This window comes from Ranitomeya imitator, chromosome 10 (genome assembly GCF_032444005.1).
Source record: "Ranitomeya imitator isolate aRanImi1 chromosome 10, aRanImi1.pri, whole genome shotgun sequence".
NCBI lineage: Eukaryota > Metazoa > Chordata > Amphibia > Anura > Dendrobatidae > Ranitomeya > Ranitomeya imitator.
In genome coordinates this window covers 20,625,439-20,643,473 of record NC_091291.1, presented here as the reverse complement: position 1 = coordinate 20,643,473, position 18,035 = coordinate 20,625,439, and the positions used below count along the sequence as shown (strand labels likewise).

The window sequence follows — 18,035 nt, the reverse complement described above, 5'->3', positions numbered from 1 at the left end:
CATATCTTGCTTGTAATGTTTAATTTGGAAATTGTAGATAAATGCAGCCCTGATGTTGTAATTTCAATTTAAGGGAGCAGAGACTTCACTTCCAGCTCTCCTGCCTTATTAACTATTTCCCCACCACCACCAATTGGCAAGTATCTGTCCTATCAGTGGTCTGCCTCTCCTGCCTGAGATTCTGATCAGATGCCATCGTTGCCCAATGTTGCCTCATTAAGAGAGGGCAGAACAACAGTCCAGCTCACAAAGGCATCATCAGGTATTGAGTGGGAAGATAATGCTTGGAAATGATGTTATCGCCACATAATCCTGGGTAGGGAAGGTCGGTCACTGAGAGAAGAGTAAACTGTCTGTCAGATACCGGGAGGAAGGCAGTGGGTGGGGAAATAAGGAGAGAGGAGGAGGAGCGGGATGAGCACTGTCTATCCCCTACACAAACTAAATTCTACAAGCAAGATATGGATTTGATAAGCATTACAGGGTCTTTACACACCCTTTAGTTGGTGATCTAACACCCTGATTGTTCCCTTTAAACACAGGTCTGCTACATCTTACAAACTAAACAAAGATCGTTTGACTGTAAGAATAATGCAGCCCTTAAAAAATGGCAACTATCTACTTCTAGAGATGAGTGGATGGATTCATGAGACTCCGGTCCATCCTCCAGGTCAGTGGTACCTGTTGGCTTGAATTGAGTGCCATGAATCTCTCTCCTTCCTGCGTCCATGTTGAAGCCTTTGACTAGCCAGAGCCGGCGTAGGATCATCTGTTCATTATGTCGCACAGATGAGGTTGTGACAACACTGGCAAATCAAATGCCACGCAAGGGATGCCAAAAGGTAAGAAAATTGTGGTGCTCCTTGTAGTGTACTGGTAGCAGTGAAGAGGCAGTGACCCACAAAGTTCAAACATAAAAGGTTCCAAACCACAAAAATGCATATATCTTCAGTGCATATAACTTCAGTTTTCAATTGACACCAGTTCATAACAGCATCCTTTAGATTGCAGTCACTACACATGCCAGTCCTCCTGTGACTAGTTCCATGGATGTCCTGCACCGATGTATCACAGTATCTACTTACAGCCATACACAGACCTTGACATCCTCCTGTCTGTAGCTTTGACACATGCAAGTCCTTCTTTTGGGCACAGGACAGTCTACCTCCAGTTCACCTCTGGGCACAAGACCTGTCCACATCTGTGACCAGTCATTGTGGACAGCAGCACCACTGTGTATGCTGTGGGTTGCCGGGCCTCACTCTGGCCCTGACACACCTGAGACTCCTCAGCCTCAACTCTCTATACTACAGGACCTTTAACAATTGTAATCACCTGCGACTGTAAAGCCCCCTCATGGCCTCACTACGCCCTTGTGCATGTCATGGGGAGAACAAACACCCCCCCTAGCTGTAACAGGGGTCACTGCCTCACACCCTGTATAGCTGCTAAGTACCACTGACCTGGACACTGGAGTCTCGAGAATTGACCAGCTCATTTCTTAGCTTACTTCATATTGATGAAACCATGATGGGCTACAACAATAATGAGAAGACTTCACTGTCCCTATCCACTACGCTTAATCAGATAACTGTTATCCTTTCCCATGTCTCTACAGCAAAACTAGTAGATAAGCCTTAAAAAGGTATATGGTATATAGTTACATATTTTCAAACAAAGAATATGATTTCCAGCTTTTCATAATGCAATCAAATTTAATTTTAACATTAAATGATACATTCTTTTAAAACATGGAAAACTAAGTTAGGAACTTGTGTGATGTGAATAGGTTCAACAATCCTCTTGGTTTTCGCATGGGTCATTAGGGCGTTCGTTTAAAGCGCTTTCGAGTCTGGAGGGAATGGATCTGAAAAAGGTTTGTTTAAAACCTTGACCCATAAAAACATAAATGATTGGATTAATGCAACTTTTAAGACAAGCCAGGTTGATAACTATAGTGGTTACGGTAAAGAATTGAATGTCAGATTCATAAAACAGACGTGTTATTGGACAGATGTAATAAGGAAGCCAACAGATGAAGAAACACAAGATAACAGCTGTGATGATCCTGGAGGATCCCTGAGATCTCTGGGATCTTTTACATTTTTTAACTTTGAAAAAGATGGTGACATAACAGATCAGGATGATGAGAAATGGGATCAGAAACATTATAAAGATTCTGATCATATGAATGGTGTGTTGTGTATCAATATAAGATTCATCATCATTTTGGACATAAGTTAGACACCACTCATATAACTCAAGATTATAAACTTTATAGCAGTAAAAAATGAAACCAGTAAAGACCAAACTCAATACCCAAATGACTCCCACTGTGATTCTAGCTTTTTTACAAGTTCTATGAACTTTTGCCCAAATTGGCCACATGACAGAGACCCAGCGGTCAATACTCATGGCCGTCAAGAGAAGAACACTGGCGCTCATGTTTAGAGTAAACAGAATCATGCTGAATATGCAAAAAAGTATTGGTAGCTCTGAAAAAGAGAAGTAAACCCAGTCTACAATTCTCAGAGGAATAGACGCACAGCACAGGAAGTCCGCGATGGCCAGGTTGAGGAACCACACGGCACTGATTGTCTTCTTCATCCTGAATCCGGTAATCCAGATGACTAATCCATTACCGATAATCCCGAGAGCAAAAATGATGGAATAGAAAGTAATTGACATCTTCTGCAAAATATGCTCACAAATGAGGCAGTAAGTTGAGTCATAATCTGACCTTGTAAATCGAGATAAGGAAGAAGTTAGGATAATGAAATATTAATATTTTATTAGTTAACATATTGAGGATAGGGAGAAAAAAAGACATTGCTAAAGTGAGGTCACGATGTGATGTTAGGTCACTACAGCATATTCCACCATTCCATAACCGAAGAACTAAGTGCTCATTATACTCTAACTCTGTTCTGAATTTTTTGACTAGTTATATGAAATTTTCCATATCTTTGCAATTTTCATGATGAGCCTTGACCCTTTCAGGCTTTTTAGACAAAGATTGAATGTCACAAACATTTAAAAGGGTTATCTAGAGAAAACATAGTTGCACTTAACAACAGGGTAGATGATAATTTGCTGATCAGTGAGGGCCAGACTGCTGAGACCTACACCGATAGGAAAAACTGTGCATTTTTAGCCACAATGGAGCACTTTTGTCCCTGTTACAAAATGGAGTATCAGAACAAATGACTGTCCGCCGCACGATTGTCGTAAGAAGCTTAAAAGCACTTATGAACAGAACATCAGTCAAGAATTTGCACTGCAACTCCATTATAGCGAGAATAAAAGTTCTACAATTTGATGATCAGTGCAGGATCCACCAGTGGGTCTCCCACCGACAAACAATTTATCACCTATCCTGTGGGTAGGAGCAAACTTGTTTTCACCTGACAATCCAATTAAGTGAAAATTCTGCAACAAAATATAAATTATGCATGTAAAAAAAAATAGCATCGCCTGCAGTTTTGGGCAAAGACTCAGATGTAAAAATGAATAAAGTCTACACTGATTTTCCTTAGAGTAATATAACATGAGGAAGATAAACCTACGGGTCATCGTAATCCAGAAGTGTATCAAGTAAACTCAAGTTGAATTTGGTGGTATCCATTGTACCTGAAAGAAAGATACATACAAATAATAGTTATTAAAGAGAAATCATAAAAAGTAAATAAGAAATTTTCTTTTATTAAAAACACATCTAGTTTCATTGTACAAAATGTGTGCATTCTATTATTTAGTTATTTCTCTTATTTATGATTCAGAGGTAGCTATTAGTGATGAGTGCTTGGTTAAGGCGCTATTCGAGCATGCTCTTGTGCTAACCGAATGTCTTCGGAGTGCTTGAAAAATTAAAAATATGTTTGAGTCCCCGCGGCTGCATGTCTCACGGCTGTGCGACAGCCACAACACGTACAGGGATTGACTTACAAACAGGAGGTCTCTGCATGTGTTGTGGCTGTCGCAAGATATACAGCCGCGGGGACTCGAATATATTTTTTGAGCACACCGAAGTGGTCTTCTTTTGTCCGGTATGGCTTTTTCTTCTGTACTGTGCAGTGTCTGTGTCTGCCTCCAGCTCTTGGCATGTTCCGTTCTGAATATGCACCGAGTGGCCGTGATGGTGTGCATCACTCAACATCAAGATGACATGGAACCTAGACAGCGCCAAAGATGGTAAGTGCTGGAGTAATACTGTATATAACACTTGACGGAAGAAGAGGCCTTCTACACCAAAGAAGACCACCTGATTGGAGCGTGACAGGTGAGTTCAAGATATTTATCATTTTTTTAAATTTCATTCTACCTATTATCTGTTCAGATAATAGTTATATAAATAGATGGCAAACTAATAAACAATACAGATTGGAAAATAAAAGCTCTGAAGTGTCGACTGTATTTAGGTTTCCCCAAATATGACCTGCTTGGGTTGAAAAGACGTTACCCTTAAATCATGAACGCACTGGAGTGATATTAGGAAAGTAAATAAATACCCACATATGACTACACGAATGAAAAACTGTTGAAAAATGAAGATTAAAATCTTATCAAATTGGTAGCAGAGATGTTATAAAAAGGAAGAGAACCCAATAGATTCATTAAGACCATTAGGAACCACGATGCCTAGAATTGTTATCCATTTATGTCCCTTTTGTATATATATAGCAGGTGAAGTAAGTATTGAATAAGTCACCAATTTTCTAAGTACATTTCTAAAGGTGCTATTGACTGGAAATTCTCACCAAATGTTGTGAACAACCCATCCAATCAACAAAGGCAAAGAATTAAAACCATACATGTACTTAAATTAAGATATGTGTATTAATGACAAATGACACAGGAGAAAAGTATTGAACAAGATGACTGAAATGTATTTAATACTTCATACAAAAGCCTTAGGTGGTGAAGACATCTTCAAGATGTCTACTGTATGGAGAAACTAGTTGCAGGCATTGCTCATGTATGACTTTGGCATATTCTTCCACACAAACAATCTTTAATTTCTGAAGGTTCCATGGACTCCTTCTATGACCTCTGAGCTTTAGATCCTTCCATACATTTTCTCTTAGATTCAGGTTCGGTGATCGGCTCAGCCATTCTAGCAGTTTTATTTTCTTTCTCTGAAACCAATTGCGTATTTCCTTGGCTGTGTGTTTGGGATAATTGTCTTTCTGAAATATCCACCCTCATTTCTTCTTCATCATCCTGGTTTATGGCAGCAGATTGTTATCAAAAATGTTTAGGAACATTTGTTCCTTCCTTCCTTTAATTACATGAAGTGTGCCAGTTCCGTATGCTGAAAAACTGTCCCACACCATGATGTTCCCACCTCATAACTTCACTGTTGGAATGGTTTTGTTGGGGTGATATGCAGTGACCTCTAAAAATGGTGTGCATTATCGCATCCAAAAAGGTCAATATTGTTCTTTTTACCCGACTATATAATTTCAGTAATTCACAGTCTTGTGTAAGTGTTTTTGAGCAAACTATAAAATAGCTTGAACGTGCATTTTGGTCAGTAGTGTAGTATTGTGTGGTGAGCAAGCATACAGGCCTTGGAAGTTGAGTGCGTAATGTTTTCTTTTAAATAATGGCACCTGCTGATTCCAGGTCTTCCTTTAGCTCTCCACCGGTGGTCCTTGGCTCTTAGACAACTCTTCTGTTAATTATTTTCTCTTCTCTGTCTGAAATCTTGCGTGGAGCACCAGGTCATAGCTGGTTTATGGTGAAAAGATCTTACTTCCTCTTCCAGTTTATGGCCCCAACAGAGCACCCTGGAACTTTCAGTAGTTTAGAAAATAATCTGTTAATGCCGTATGCTTTGCAACAATAAGGTTGCAAAGGTCTTAAGACAGCTCATTGGTTTAACGCATCATGAGATTTTTCTTGTGTGACACCTTTGTAATAAGACACATTTTTAAAGGCAATCAGTTGAAGCAGCTGATATTATTTTTTGGTAAGTAGCAGGATTGCTTTCTAACTACTGATAGATGTCAGCTGGTGTCATGACTTTCCATGGCTTTTAGCACCTCTGTTTCTTTATGTGTTCAACAATATGTGTTCAATAATATTTCCATTTAATTTCTCATTATTACACATAACTTATTTTATGGACATCTATGGTTTGATTTCTTTGGCTGTGTGGGTTGGATGGGTTGTTACTGACATTCAGCAATTCATGTCAGTTACACCTTTAGAAATATGTTTGCTTAGAAAATTGTGTTTAATTAGATTTTACTAAGAATTGTATTTAATTAGAAAATGTAACATATATATAATTATACAGTGACTTGCAAAATTATTCACTCCTCTTGGCTTTTTACCTATGTTGTTACATTACAACCTGTGTTTAATTTTTTTAGTAATCCAAATTGTGTGAGCACTAAATAGTCTAAGTTAGTGAAGTGAGAAAAAGTAGGCTTACATTAAATTTAAGGGATGCATATGTATTTGCCCCATTTACAACGAAGCCACTAAAAATTTCTGCTGCAAGCAATTACCTTCATATGTCACATGCTAAGTGAAAAGAAGTCCCCTGTGTGCAATCTAAGTCATGGCATGTCAGAGCGTACACACCTTTTCTCCAAGGCCACAGAGGCTGTAACACCATTAAACAGGAGGCAACACTAACCAAACTAATGAAAAAGAAAAAAGAGACATACACAACACCAGGGATCACCAAAAAAGGATAATAGATAATAATATCGTAATAAATTTTATTAAAGTCAAACAAGACACTCCAAACAATTAAAAACATTTATAAACCAGAACGGAAAATGTCCCAAATAGGGAATACCCCCCAAGACCCAAAAGGCTTTATACCAGGAAATGTATACATATAAGGAATAGCATGTAAGTTCGCATCACAATAGATAATATAAATGGACATATACAATATATAGCTGTTCAGGGCCCGGAACTGTAATGTTTGCTCTATAGGCGTATAAACACTATGGCCATAGTGAATAAAAATTGGAGCTCCCAAAGAAACATGAAAAAATCATATATACCAGATGTTGATCCGACTAAAAGGCATATATGGCCCAGACATGAAATGCACCAATAAAACACAGATGTAGGTACGAAGGGCAGTATCACAAGACTGATTAGTCTAATACTTTTATATATATATTATATAAAAGTATTAGACTAATTATATAAAAGTATTAGACTAATCAGTCTTTTGATCCTGCCCTTCGTACCTACATCTGTGTTTTATTGGTGCATTTCATGTCTGGGCCATATATGCCCTTGAGTCGGATCAACATCTGGTATATATGATTTTTTCATGTTTTTTTGGGAGCTCCAATTTTTATTCACTATGGCCATAGTGTTTATACGCCTATAGAGCAAACATTACAGTTCCGGGCCCTGAACAGCTATATATTGTATATGTCCATTTATATTATCTATTGTGCTGCGAACTTACATGCTATTCCTTATATGTATACATTTCCTGGTATAAAGCCTTTTGGGTCTTGGGGGGTATTCCCTATTTGGGATATGTACCGTTCTGGTTTTTAAATGTTTTTAATTGTTTGGAGTGTCTTGTTTGACTTTAATAAAATTTATTACGATATTATTATCTATTATCCTTTTTTGGTGATCCCTGGTGTTGTGTATGTCTCTTTTTTCTTTTTCATTACTCTGGCTTGACATACTCCAAGTGAATCCCAGTTTGTGGCAGTACGATGGTGCCCTCCACCCCCCTTGTCTTCCAACACTAACCAAACATCACAATGAATACCAAAGAGATCTCTAAACAAGTTGGGACAAAGTTGTTGAGACACACAAGTAAGGGTGGGGTTATAAAGAAATATCCCAATCTCTGATGATCCCCAGAGCACTATCAAATCCATTATCATCAAATGGAAAGAACATGGTACCACAACAAACCTGCCAAGAGAGGGCCACCCTGCAAAACTCTCAAACCGGGCAAGGTGGACATTAATCAGAGAGGCAGCACGAGACCAAAGGTAATCCTGAAGGAGCTGCAGAGTTCTCAAGCAGAGACTAGAGTATCTTTCCATACAACCATAATATCTTGTACACTTCATAGAGATGGTGGTCATGGAAGAGTGGGCAGGAAAAGCCTTTACGTAAGCACAAAAATTCTAAGGCTCATTGTGAGTTTGCCAAAAGACATGCGGGAGACTCCCCACATGTATAGAGGAAGGCACTGTGGTCAGATAAGACCAAAATTGAACTTTTCGGCCAACAAGGTAAACACTATGTCTGGTGCCAAACTAAATCATCTCATCACTCCATCCCTCCAAGAACTCTGTGAAACATAGTGGTGGCAGCATCATGCTGTGGGGATATTTTTCAGCAGCAAGGAAAGGGAAAATGGTCCAAGTCAATGGAAAGATTGATGATGCAAAATTCAGGGGTATTCTTGAGCAAAATCTGTTCCAGCCTTCCAGTGTCTTGAGGTTGGGATGGAGGTTCACCTTCCAACAACACAATGACCCAAAACATACTGCTAGAGCAACATTCGAGTGGTTTAAAGTGAGATGTGAAAATGCAGTGGTCCAGTCAAAGCTGAGACCTTAATCCAATTGAGAATCTGCGGTCAGACTTCAAGATTATTGTTCACCGGTAGAAACCATCTAGCTGGAGCAATTTTACGTTGAGGAATGGCCCAAAATTCTAGTGTCAGGATGTGGAAAGCTCATAGACACTTTTGGAGAAACATCAACAGCACCTTCAGAAATATTTTGACTTAGAAAATTTCTAGCGTATTTAATATTGATTTCACTATATTATTATATATAGAAATTTTTTTCTATTTAATTTATAAATATAGATATTCTTCAATGTCTTACCTTTTAATTTCTCATACTTACACGAAAAAGAAGATTTTGCATTCAATCTTTTGCTTCCTCTCCGATAGTCTGCTGCAGAAGGACAGGAAATTATTGCAACATGCTTGTTCCGTCTTATTGCTTTCATGTGCATGTATTCTGGGAGATTATGAAGTAGAACATGATTCATTGGATGATTAGATGTATATTCAGTTAAAATGTAAGAAATGTCAGTTTAAAAACAGACATGTCTGACATTTCAATGTAAAACATACACATAATTCTAAAAAAGTAAAGTAGAAAACGAATCGTCATAAGCGATTTCAATTTAAGTCTATGGGAAAGCCAATGTAATAAATGGCAACAATTTTAATCTCTTCATTTAATAAAAATGAAGTCTTAACTCGAAAGAATTCTGCCTAGTTCCGTCCACTTTGTGTCTCATTTCTGTGTAGATTGCTGTCTGTTGTTTGTTCTAATCCATCTCTCTATCAGTAAATATGGTTTCTTTAAAGTGGGGACAGTTTTCTGAATTTCTCTGCAGATTTCCAATGGATGGTTTAAAAAATGATTGATTGATCATTGATTGATTTTGGCAGAGCATCTTTGCATGCAATGATCATCCATTAATAATCAGAAGAGTAACATCTCAGCTGTGAGACAGACACTACATGGGATCATACCTTTTCAGTGTTAAGAACTAAGAAAGTATGGGGCAGGACTAAAAAGTGAAAGAAGTACAAAAATCTTCTATCACAGATTATGATGATGATTATTGCATTGCTCCTGTCACACAGTTGTAATGTAGATGATAATGGTTCAGCCACCTCACAGTAAACTTATTAATGTATCAGCATACTTAGAAAAACATAAAGAGGAGAATAATAATATTTCCCCGAAGAAGAAAACAATGATGCTGAGAATGGAATGATATACTGAAAGTGATAAACTGCAGGATGAAATCTAGGACTAAAAATGGAAGCTGAATAGAACAAAATATTAGGTTGAATTAGCGGGATGTAAGTATATGTAAGAAAAGTGCGGGGAGTGATAAACAATCGAGTGGGGGTTTGAGCATGGAATGCTATATCTCCCAGGGAAGTTAGGAACTGGAAAAAGTTTGTTAGTTTAAGATCATTATTATTATTATTTATTGCTATAGCGCCATTTATTCCATGGCGCTTTACATGTGAGGACGGGTATACATAGAAAAAACAAGTACAATAATCTTAAACAATACAAGTCATAACTGGTACAGGAGGAGAGAGGACCCTGCCCGCGAGGGCTCACAATCTACAAGGGATGGGTGAGGATACAGGAGGAGAAAGGACCCTGCCCGCGAGGGCTCACAATCTACAAGGGATGGGTGAGGATACAGGAGGAGAGAGGACCCTGTCCGCGAGGGCTCACAATCTACAAGGGATGGGTGAGGATACAGGAGGAGAGAGGACCCTGCCCGCGAGGGCTCACAATCTACAAGGGATGGGTGAGGATACAGTAGGCGAGGATAGAGATGGTCATGCAGCGGTTTGGTCGATCGGTGGTTACTGCAGGTTGTAGGCTTGTCTGAAGAGGTGGGTCTTCAGGTTCTTTTTGAAGGTTTCGATGGTAGGCAAGAGTCTGATGTGTTGTGGTAGAGGGTTCCAGAGTAGGGGTGATACGCCAGAGATGGACTGCAATCAAGAGAAGAAGAGAAAAAAGAGAGATGGAGAATTGGAAAAGAGAGAAAGAGAAGAAAAAGGGAGATGGAGAGAGAAAAGAGAATGAGCAAAAGATCGAGAGAGAAGTAAAAGAAAACATCCCCCAAGTTAATGGAGGAACATAGAGAAAGTGCATACCCGTATTTATTATGCTTTGCTTATTTCGCGCCTATTTCCCAGGGCTTTACAGACATCATCACCACTGTCTCCACTGGGGCTCACAACCTAAATTCCCTATTAGCATGTCTGTGAAGTGTGGGCAGAAACGAGAGAATCCAGACGAGACCCACCCAAAAATGGGAATAAGGTATAAACTTCTTGTAGATGTTGTCCTTGAACCCAGAATCCCACACTGCACAGCAGCAGTGCTAACCACTAGAGATGGGCGAATTTGAACAATAAAGTTCAAGGTCCATACCAAACACCTTGTGTTACCAGGAAGTCTGTGTTACTGTTCTGGTGCTGCACCCCAAACATCATGTTGGTCTCATGATGTCATTTGCATGACAGGCAAGAAACACCAGCGGCTCTGATCAGCGGTAAGATCAATACCGCCGGTCAGAGAGCTGCGGTTCCCACGCTGTCAGATGACAGCATGAGCCAGCAGGTGGGATCGGCAGTAAAAAGATTACTTCCAGTCACACACGTCGGCTGATGAGAGAGTGCTACTCCCATCAGCCTACGCCTGTCGTAGCTGATAACAGCAACAGCAGGCGCCGCTCATGGGAGTATTCATCAGCCAGCACCTGTGCTAAAGATAACTAAATTAATTTAAACAATGATGTGTTTTTTTAAAACCAGGGCAGGAAAAACTAGCCGTTGTATGCTGCAATCCCCAGCTGTCAGCTTTATCATGGCTAGTTGTTAAGAAATAATTAAATAAACACTTCACTGTGAATTTTCTCACAGTGCTTGCAATGATCTCCTTGAGGTCACCACATTTCACCTGGGGTTAGCAATGGAGGTGTCTTATAGATGGCTCTCCATTAATAGCCCCTGAGCTTGAGATCACCTGACAATACAAAGGTTACGTCAACCCCACAAATATTACCCCACTTGCCACTGCCACAATTATGAAAATTATTGGTGACCTCCAAACTTTTTTTTTTCATTTTTTTATTTATTAGCAAGAACAGTAATGTCACATCATAGTAAATGTTTATAATGCTTTAAAAGCGCCAGTGCCGGACTGATGAACGCATGAGAGTCTGGCACTTGGTGCTCCAACATTCAACAGTCCGGCACTGAAGCTCTTATGAGACCTGATGGCCTGAACTCAGGTGATGGGGAAAGCAGAAAAATCCAGCTCACAGATGAAATATGAAAAAGGTACATGAAGAAAAGATTAAAATTGTGTGTTCACAAAAAAGAGAATACAGGCATCTTTTGATGCATTTCGAGCAACATGCACTCTTTACAAAAAAACCCTGTTTGGGAGAGAAGAACAGACAAATCGCGGCGCCCTAAGTGCGTAAACACAATATTATAGTCTTTAAAGGGTGCACAATTTTATGCACTCACCTGATAAAAGACTAAAATGGCTTTAGATCGTGTATCCTCCAAATTCCCTCTGAGATACTTTTCAATATACAGGGCTTGCAGCTTGCCTCGGGTGGATCCAAGTGAGAGAGCCAGAGTAAGGCTCACACAGGATGAGTAGTTCAAGAAAAGCACATCCAGCCCATGAATGGCAGCGCTTCCCAGGACTCACATTCAAAGATGATATTTCATATTTTTTTATTTCATAACTTAAAATAGAAGAGATACAACGCGTTTCGGATACAGTATATATCCTTCTTCAGGTATCATAAAAACACAGTACAAATCCTACTAGTATAAAATTCAATTACACTTATATATAGTATCACACCTTTTATCCCAGTCTCAGAAACTTGATTTGGGGTGTGGACCAAGTTCAGGAAAACACCCACTGATTGATACAGCCTTGTTAACATTGATGCAAGAAAGAGAGAGAAAAAAAAAATAATAAAAATAAATAAAAAAATAAAAAAATATATCAAAGGGAAAAAAAAAAACACAAGAGGAAAAAAAAAATCACAAGAAAAAAAAAAAAAAAATCCTCTAAACTCTCTCTATGATATCATTCAATCCATTTGGAAATAATGTTCCCAAACGATATATCCAAAACGTTTCTTTCCTGTTTAAAAGAGCATTCCTGTTTGCACCTCCAGAGGGTATCTGCTCCACTGGAGTTACTTTTATGTTAAAAATTTTATTATGTTTAAGTAGTAGATGCCTTGAGAGACTATGCTTTAAAAAGCCATTTTTTGCTCTATTTCTGTGGCCATTAATGCGGGACCGCAGTGTCTGTACAGTGCGTCCCACATACTGCAAACCACAACTGCATGTGATGACATATACAACATGATCACTACTACAGGTGAGTCTTTGTGAGATTTCAAAGACATCACCAGTATTATTGCATTTAATAGTTTTAGCCCCATGATCTAGGATCCCACAGGTACAACATTTTTTGGAGTTACATTTAAAAACTCCGGTGCCTTGAAGAACTCCACATAAAGTTTGATCCTTATTTTTATAAATGTTTTTTCTTTTTGGATCCAACTGTTTTTTTAATTTACTGGGGGCCACCAAATTTTTCAAAGTTTTACCCCTTCTATATGTAATCCCTGGTTTATCAGGGAGATGTTTTCCCAAGACAGGGTCACGCTTCAAGATGTACCAATATTTAGAAAGCACAGTTCTTATGATTTTATTGCCCCCAGTGAATGTTGTCACAAAATTCAATTTCCAGCGATCATCACTTCTTTCCTTACCAGTAGTCAAAGTGTCCCCCTTCCTGGTTTTTCCTTTTAAACATTCCTCCTGTGTTTTTATTTTGTTGTCCCTATATGCACCATTTATCAAATTTTTCGGGTATCTTTTTTCTTTAAATTTTCTTTTTAAAATTTTAGACTGAGCTACATAATCAGATTCTCTCGTACAATTCTTTCTGATGCGATAAAATTGGCTGTGGGGTATATTAACCTTCCACTTCTTGTAATGTGCACTATTGAAATCTAAAAAGCCATTTGAATCCACTTTTTTGAAGTGGGATTTCGTGATGATTTTTTTACCACTATGGCTGATCTCTAAATCAAGAAATACCATTTTTTCTTTATTAATTTGTGATGTAAAGGTAATCCCCCAGGTGTTATTATTGAGCTCCTTTATGAATTGTGCTGCTTCCTCCTCTGTCCCCTTCCATATGATAATCAGATCATCTATGAAGCGCTTATAAAGCCTTATTTTGTCATAGAAAACAGGCTTAGAAAGTGACGATGAGGACTCGAATCGCCCCATGAATAAGTTTGCGAAACTTGGCGCGACCCGAGTCCCCATCGCGGTGCCGAGCAACTGTAAGTACAGTACGCCTTCAAAAATGAACACATTGTGTTCAAGAATGAATTTCAGACCCTTTAACAGAAAATCTCTTTGTTCGGGGAGCATCTCTGTCTTTGCTAAATAAAAACCCACTGCATTTACCCCCATTTCGTGGTCTATGTTGGAATATAATGAATTAACATCCAATGAGATAAAGGAATAATTATCTTCCCATTCAATATCCCTCAGCTCCTCGATTAATTGTGTGGAATCTCTCAAATATGAAGGAAGAGACTTTACTAGATCTTGTAGAAACAGGTCAATATAATGAGAAAGATGACAAGTTAAAGACCCTATTCCTGATATAATTGGTCTACCAGGTGGTTTTTCACAGTTCTTATGCACTTTTGGTAGATGATAAAATAACGCCATGGTTGGTGCAGGATTTGATAAAAACTTTTTTTCTGTTTTATTGAGAATGTTCCTCTCGTAGGCTTCCTTAATCATATGGTGATAGTCCCGAACAAAGGATGTGTAGGATCTTCTTTCAGAATTTTGTAATATCTCATATCAGACAATATGTTCAAAGCTTCCTCAATATAGTCAGATCTGTTTTGCACAACTACTCCCCCTCCTTTATCAGCTTGCCTTATTACTATATCTGTATTTTGTCTCAAATCCTCCAATGCCATTTTCTCTCTTTTAGAGATATTGTTCTCCTTTTTTATCTTGTTTTTTCCAGTTCCATGCTTTTGGATTTTATGTTTATTATTATTATTTTCCCATTTCCTAAATTCTTCAGATACTAATGAAAAAAAGGTATCTATATTTGGTCCTCGGTGTTGATGAGGATTAAATAGAGATTTTGGGTGTACCTCCTTATGGATATATTCCCTTTCTTTATTTGTCTCTATTGGGATCAGTATTTTTGGGGGATCCCCAATGTCCCCATTTTTTTCGTTCAACAAGAAATGCCTTTTAAGAGTGAGTTTACGAGTGTACGCATTTAAATCGAGAAAGAGATCGAATGCATTCATATCTTGAGCAGGGCAGAAATTTAGTCCCCTACTTAAAATTTCCATTTCTGAGGAGGATAAAATATGGGACGATAAATTAAATATTTTAACCAGAGGCGGATTTAGTTGTTTATAAGTTTCAGGGTTCCTTGTTTTTTTACATATTCTCAGATATCTATTAGATCCCTTTCCTCTTTTTCCTCTTGCTCTACTTTTCTTTTTTTGGATCTTGATATTACAGTTGGTGCGAAGTAATTTGTAATATGATTCTTTTGTATTGGACTGAAAATTTGAGCTGTTTGTGAAGAACTGATTAGTGGTGGTAAAATTATTTCTGAAACACTTGGACGTGTGGGACCTATCTCTAAAAAAGAGATGTTGGATACTACTGAAGATGGTGATGGAGTGGGCGCTTGTAATACTGTGGTGAATGTAGATGGGGATTCTGTATGATCATGGATAGTTAGTTCATTTATATCAAATTCAACATTGGAAATTTCCAACCTGTGGGAAGCAGTAGGAATTTCCAATGGGGGAAGTCCAGGATTAGGGAGAGGTAATGTTGGAGCATTTTTCATTATAATGATCCTGGGCTCTAATGGAATGTTTTTTTCAATGGGTGGAGGTTACTGATACTATATATAAGTGTAATTGAATTTTATACTAGTAGGATTTGTACTGTGTTTTTATGATACCTGAAGAAGGATATATACTGTATCCGAAACGCGTTGTATCTCTTCTATTTTAAGTTATGAAATAAAAAAATATGAAATATCATCTTTGAATGTGAGTCCTGGGAAACGCTGCCATTCATGGGCTGGATGTGCTTTTCTTGAACTACTCATCCTGTGTGAGCCTTACTCTGGCTCTCTCACTTGGATCCACCCGAGGCAAGCTGCAAGCCCTGTATATTGAAAAGTATCTCAGAGGGAATTTGGAGGATACACGATCTAAAGCCATTTTAGTCTTTTATCAGGTGAGTGCATAAAATTGTGCACCCTTTAAAGACTATAATATTGTGTTTACGCACTTAGGGCGCCGCGATTTGTCTGTTCTTCTCTCCCAAACAGGGTTTTTTTGTATATTGTTACCGAAAGGAGTTCTTCCTAATCGGTTGAAGATCGACACCCCAGACAGCAAAGGGGAGCGAGCAGCCTAGAGTGAAAATGGAGTATTATAACAACAGAATTGAGAGGAGAAAGGAGCTTTTATCATCCATTAAGAATATGACTAATACAAGGTTGGATAATTCTTGCACTGAACCTGTGATTGATATTGAGACAAAAAGGACCATCACTGGTCTTTTTTTGGACTTTGAAAAACATATGAAGATGGAAATAAGACATCAGATTGATGCAGAATTTCTAGGTATTTGTATTCATCAAAAAATTGTTCCAAATGGTTTGAAGATACATTTTAATAGTACTTTTTCAGATGACAGTAATTTTACCAATAATTGGAATAATACTTTAAATGATTGTTCTTATAGTCTTATGAGTTTGTTAGTGGAAAAGCGTTCTGAGCTAGCCAGTAAAGCCGCAATGATTTGTGAAAAGAAATTACTTGAACTTGAAAAGTTTAAAAGTTTACATTTTTTTTAATTTGGTGAATGATGACATTACCAGGAAACTCAAAGTATTTGAAAATGATCTAGTAGATGTAAAAATAAAAACATTTCGTAGGGATACTGTTAAAACTAAACCAATGTCAAAGGAACCAATCAGGAATAAAAAGCTGATAGGTATCAATGAACCAACAAAGAAAAAACCTAGTAATTTAAGAACAGAAGTCCTGGTCCCACAGGAATTAGGTTTAAAACAAACAAGGACTATAATCAATTCAAATATAAAAAATATACATGATATTGAAACAACTATATCTCAAATTAAATTACCTCTAAATACGTCTACCCCCGAGAACATTCACACCATATTGAATAAAAATGCAAAAAAGAAAAAACCTCCACCCATTGAAAAAAACATTCCATTAGAGCCCAGGATCATTATAATGAAAAATGCTCCAACATGACCTCTCCCTAATCCTGGACTTCCCCCATTGGAAATTCCTACTGCTTCCCACAGGTTGGAAATTTCCAATGTTGAATTTGATATAAATGAACTAACTATCCATGATCATACAGAATCCCCATCTACATTCACCACAGTATTACAAGCGCCCACTCCATCACCATCTTCAGTAGTATCCACCATCTCTTTTTTAGAGATAGGTCCCACACGTCCAAGTGTTTCAGAAATAATTTTACCACCACTAATCAGTTCTTCACAAACAGCTCAAATTTTCAGTCCAATACAAAAGAATCATATTACAAATTACTTCGCACCAACTGTAATATCAAGATCCAAAAAAAGAAAAGTAGAGCAAGAGGAAAAAGAGGAAAGGGATCTAATAGATATCTGAGAATATGTAAAAAAACAAGGAACCCTGAAACTTATAAACAACTAAATCCGCCTCTGGTTAAAATATTTAATTTATCGTCCCATATTTTATCCTCCTCAGAAATGGAAATTTTAAGTAGGGGACTAAATTTCTGCCCTGCTCAAGATATGAATGCATTCGATCTTTTTCTCGATTTAAATGCGTACACTCGTAAACTCACTCTTAAAAGGCATTTCTTGTTGAACGAAAAAAATGGGGACATTGGGGATCCCCCAAAAATACTGATCCCAATAGAGACAAATAAAGAAAGGGAATATATCCATAAGGAGGTACACCCAAAATCTCTATTTAATCCTCATCAACACCGAGGACCAAATATAGATACCTTTTTTTCATTAGTATCTGAAGAATTTAGGAAATGGGAAAATAATAATAATAAACATAAAATCCAAAAGCATGGAACTGGAAAAAACAAGATAAAAAAGGAGAACAATATCTCTAAAAGAGAGAAAATGGCATTGGAGGATTTGAGACAAAATACAGATATAGTAATAAGGCAAGCTGATAAAGGAGGGGGAGTAGTTGTGCAAAACAGATCTGACTATATTGAGGAAGCTTTGAACATATTGTCTGATATGAGATATTACAAAATTCTGAAAGAAGATCCTACACAATCCTTTGTTCGGGACTATCACCATATGATTAAGGAAGCCTACGAGAGGAACATTCTCAATAAAACAGAAAAAAGGTTTTTATCA

General features: G+C 37.9%; 1 protein-coding gene across 2 annotated transcripts; it reads right to left on the bottom strand.

Moving 5' to 3' along the window:
- Positions 1–1,695: 1,695 nt before the first annotated feature.
- Positions 1,696–8,925, bottom strand: LOC138651095 (C3a anaphylatoxin chemotactic receptor-like). 2 transcript variants are annotated; one of them, XM_069741082.1, is made up of 3 exons: positions 8,841–8,925; positions 3,567–3,630; positions 1,696–2,740 (listed from the first exon to the last, which is right to left on the bottom strand). In XM_069741082.1, exons 2-3 carry the CDS (start codon positions 3,623–3,625, stop codon positions 1,792–1,794), a joined length of 1,008 nt encoding a protein of 335 aa, XP_069597183.1. In that variant the 5' UTR covers positions 3,626–3,630; positions 8,841–8,925; the 3' UTR covers positions 1,696–1,791. The 2 variants fall into 2 exon arrangements, with proteins under 2 accessions (XP_069597183.1, XP_069597182.1); XM_069741081.1 differs by having other exon boundaries at positions 8,862–8,921.
- Positions 8,926–18,035: the final 9,110 nt, after the last annotated feature.

Bases quoted from the DNA above. Each gene is read 5' to 3' on its own strand.
- LOC138651095 (XM_069741082.1), bottom strand. From the start codon at position 3,625: ATGGATACCACCAAATTCAACTTGAGTTTACTTGATACACTTCTGGAT. The intron at 2,741-3,566 runs GTAGGTTTATCT...TCGATTTACAAG, and splicing joins CTTCTGGATTACGATGACCC to GTCAGATTATGACTCAACTT.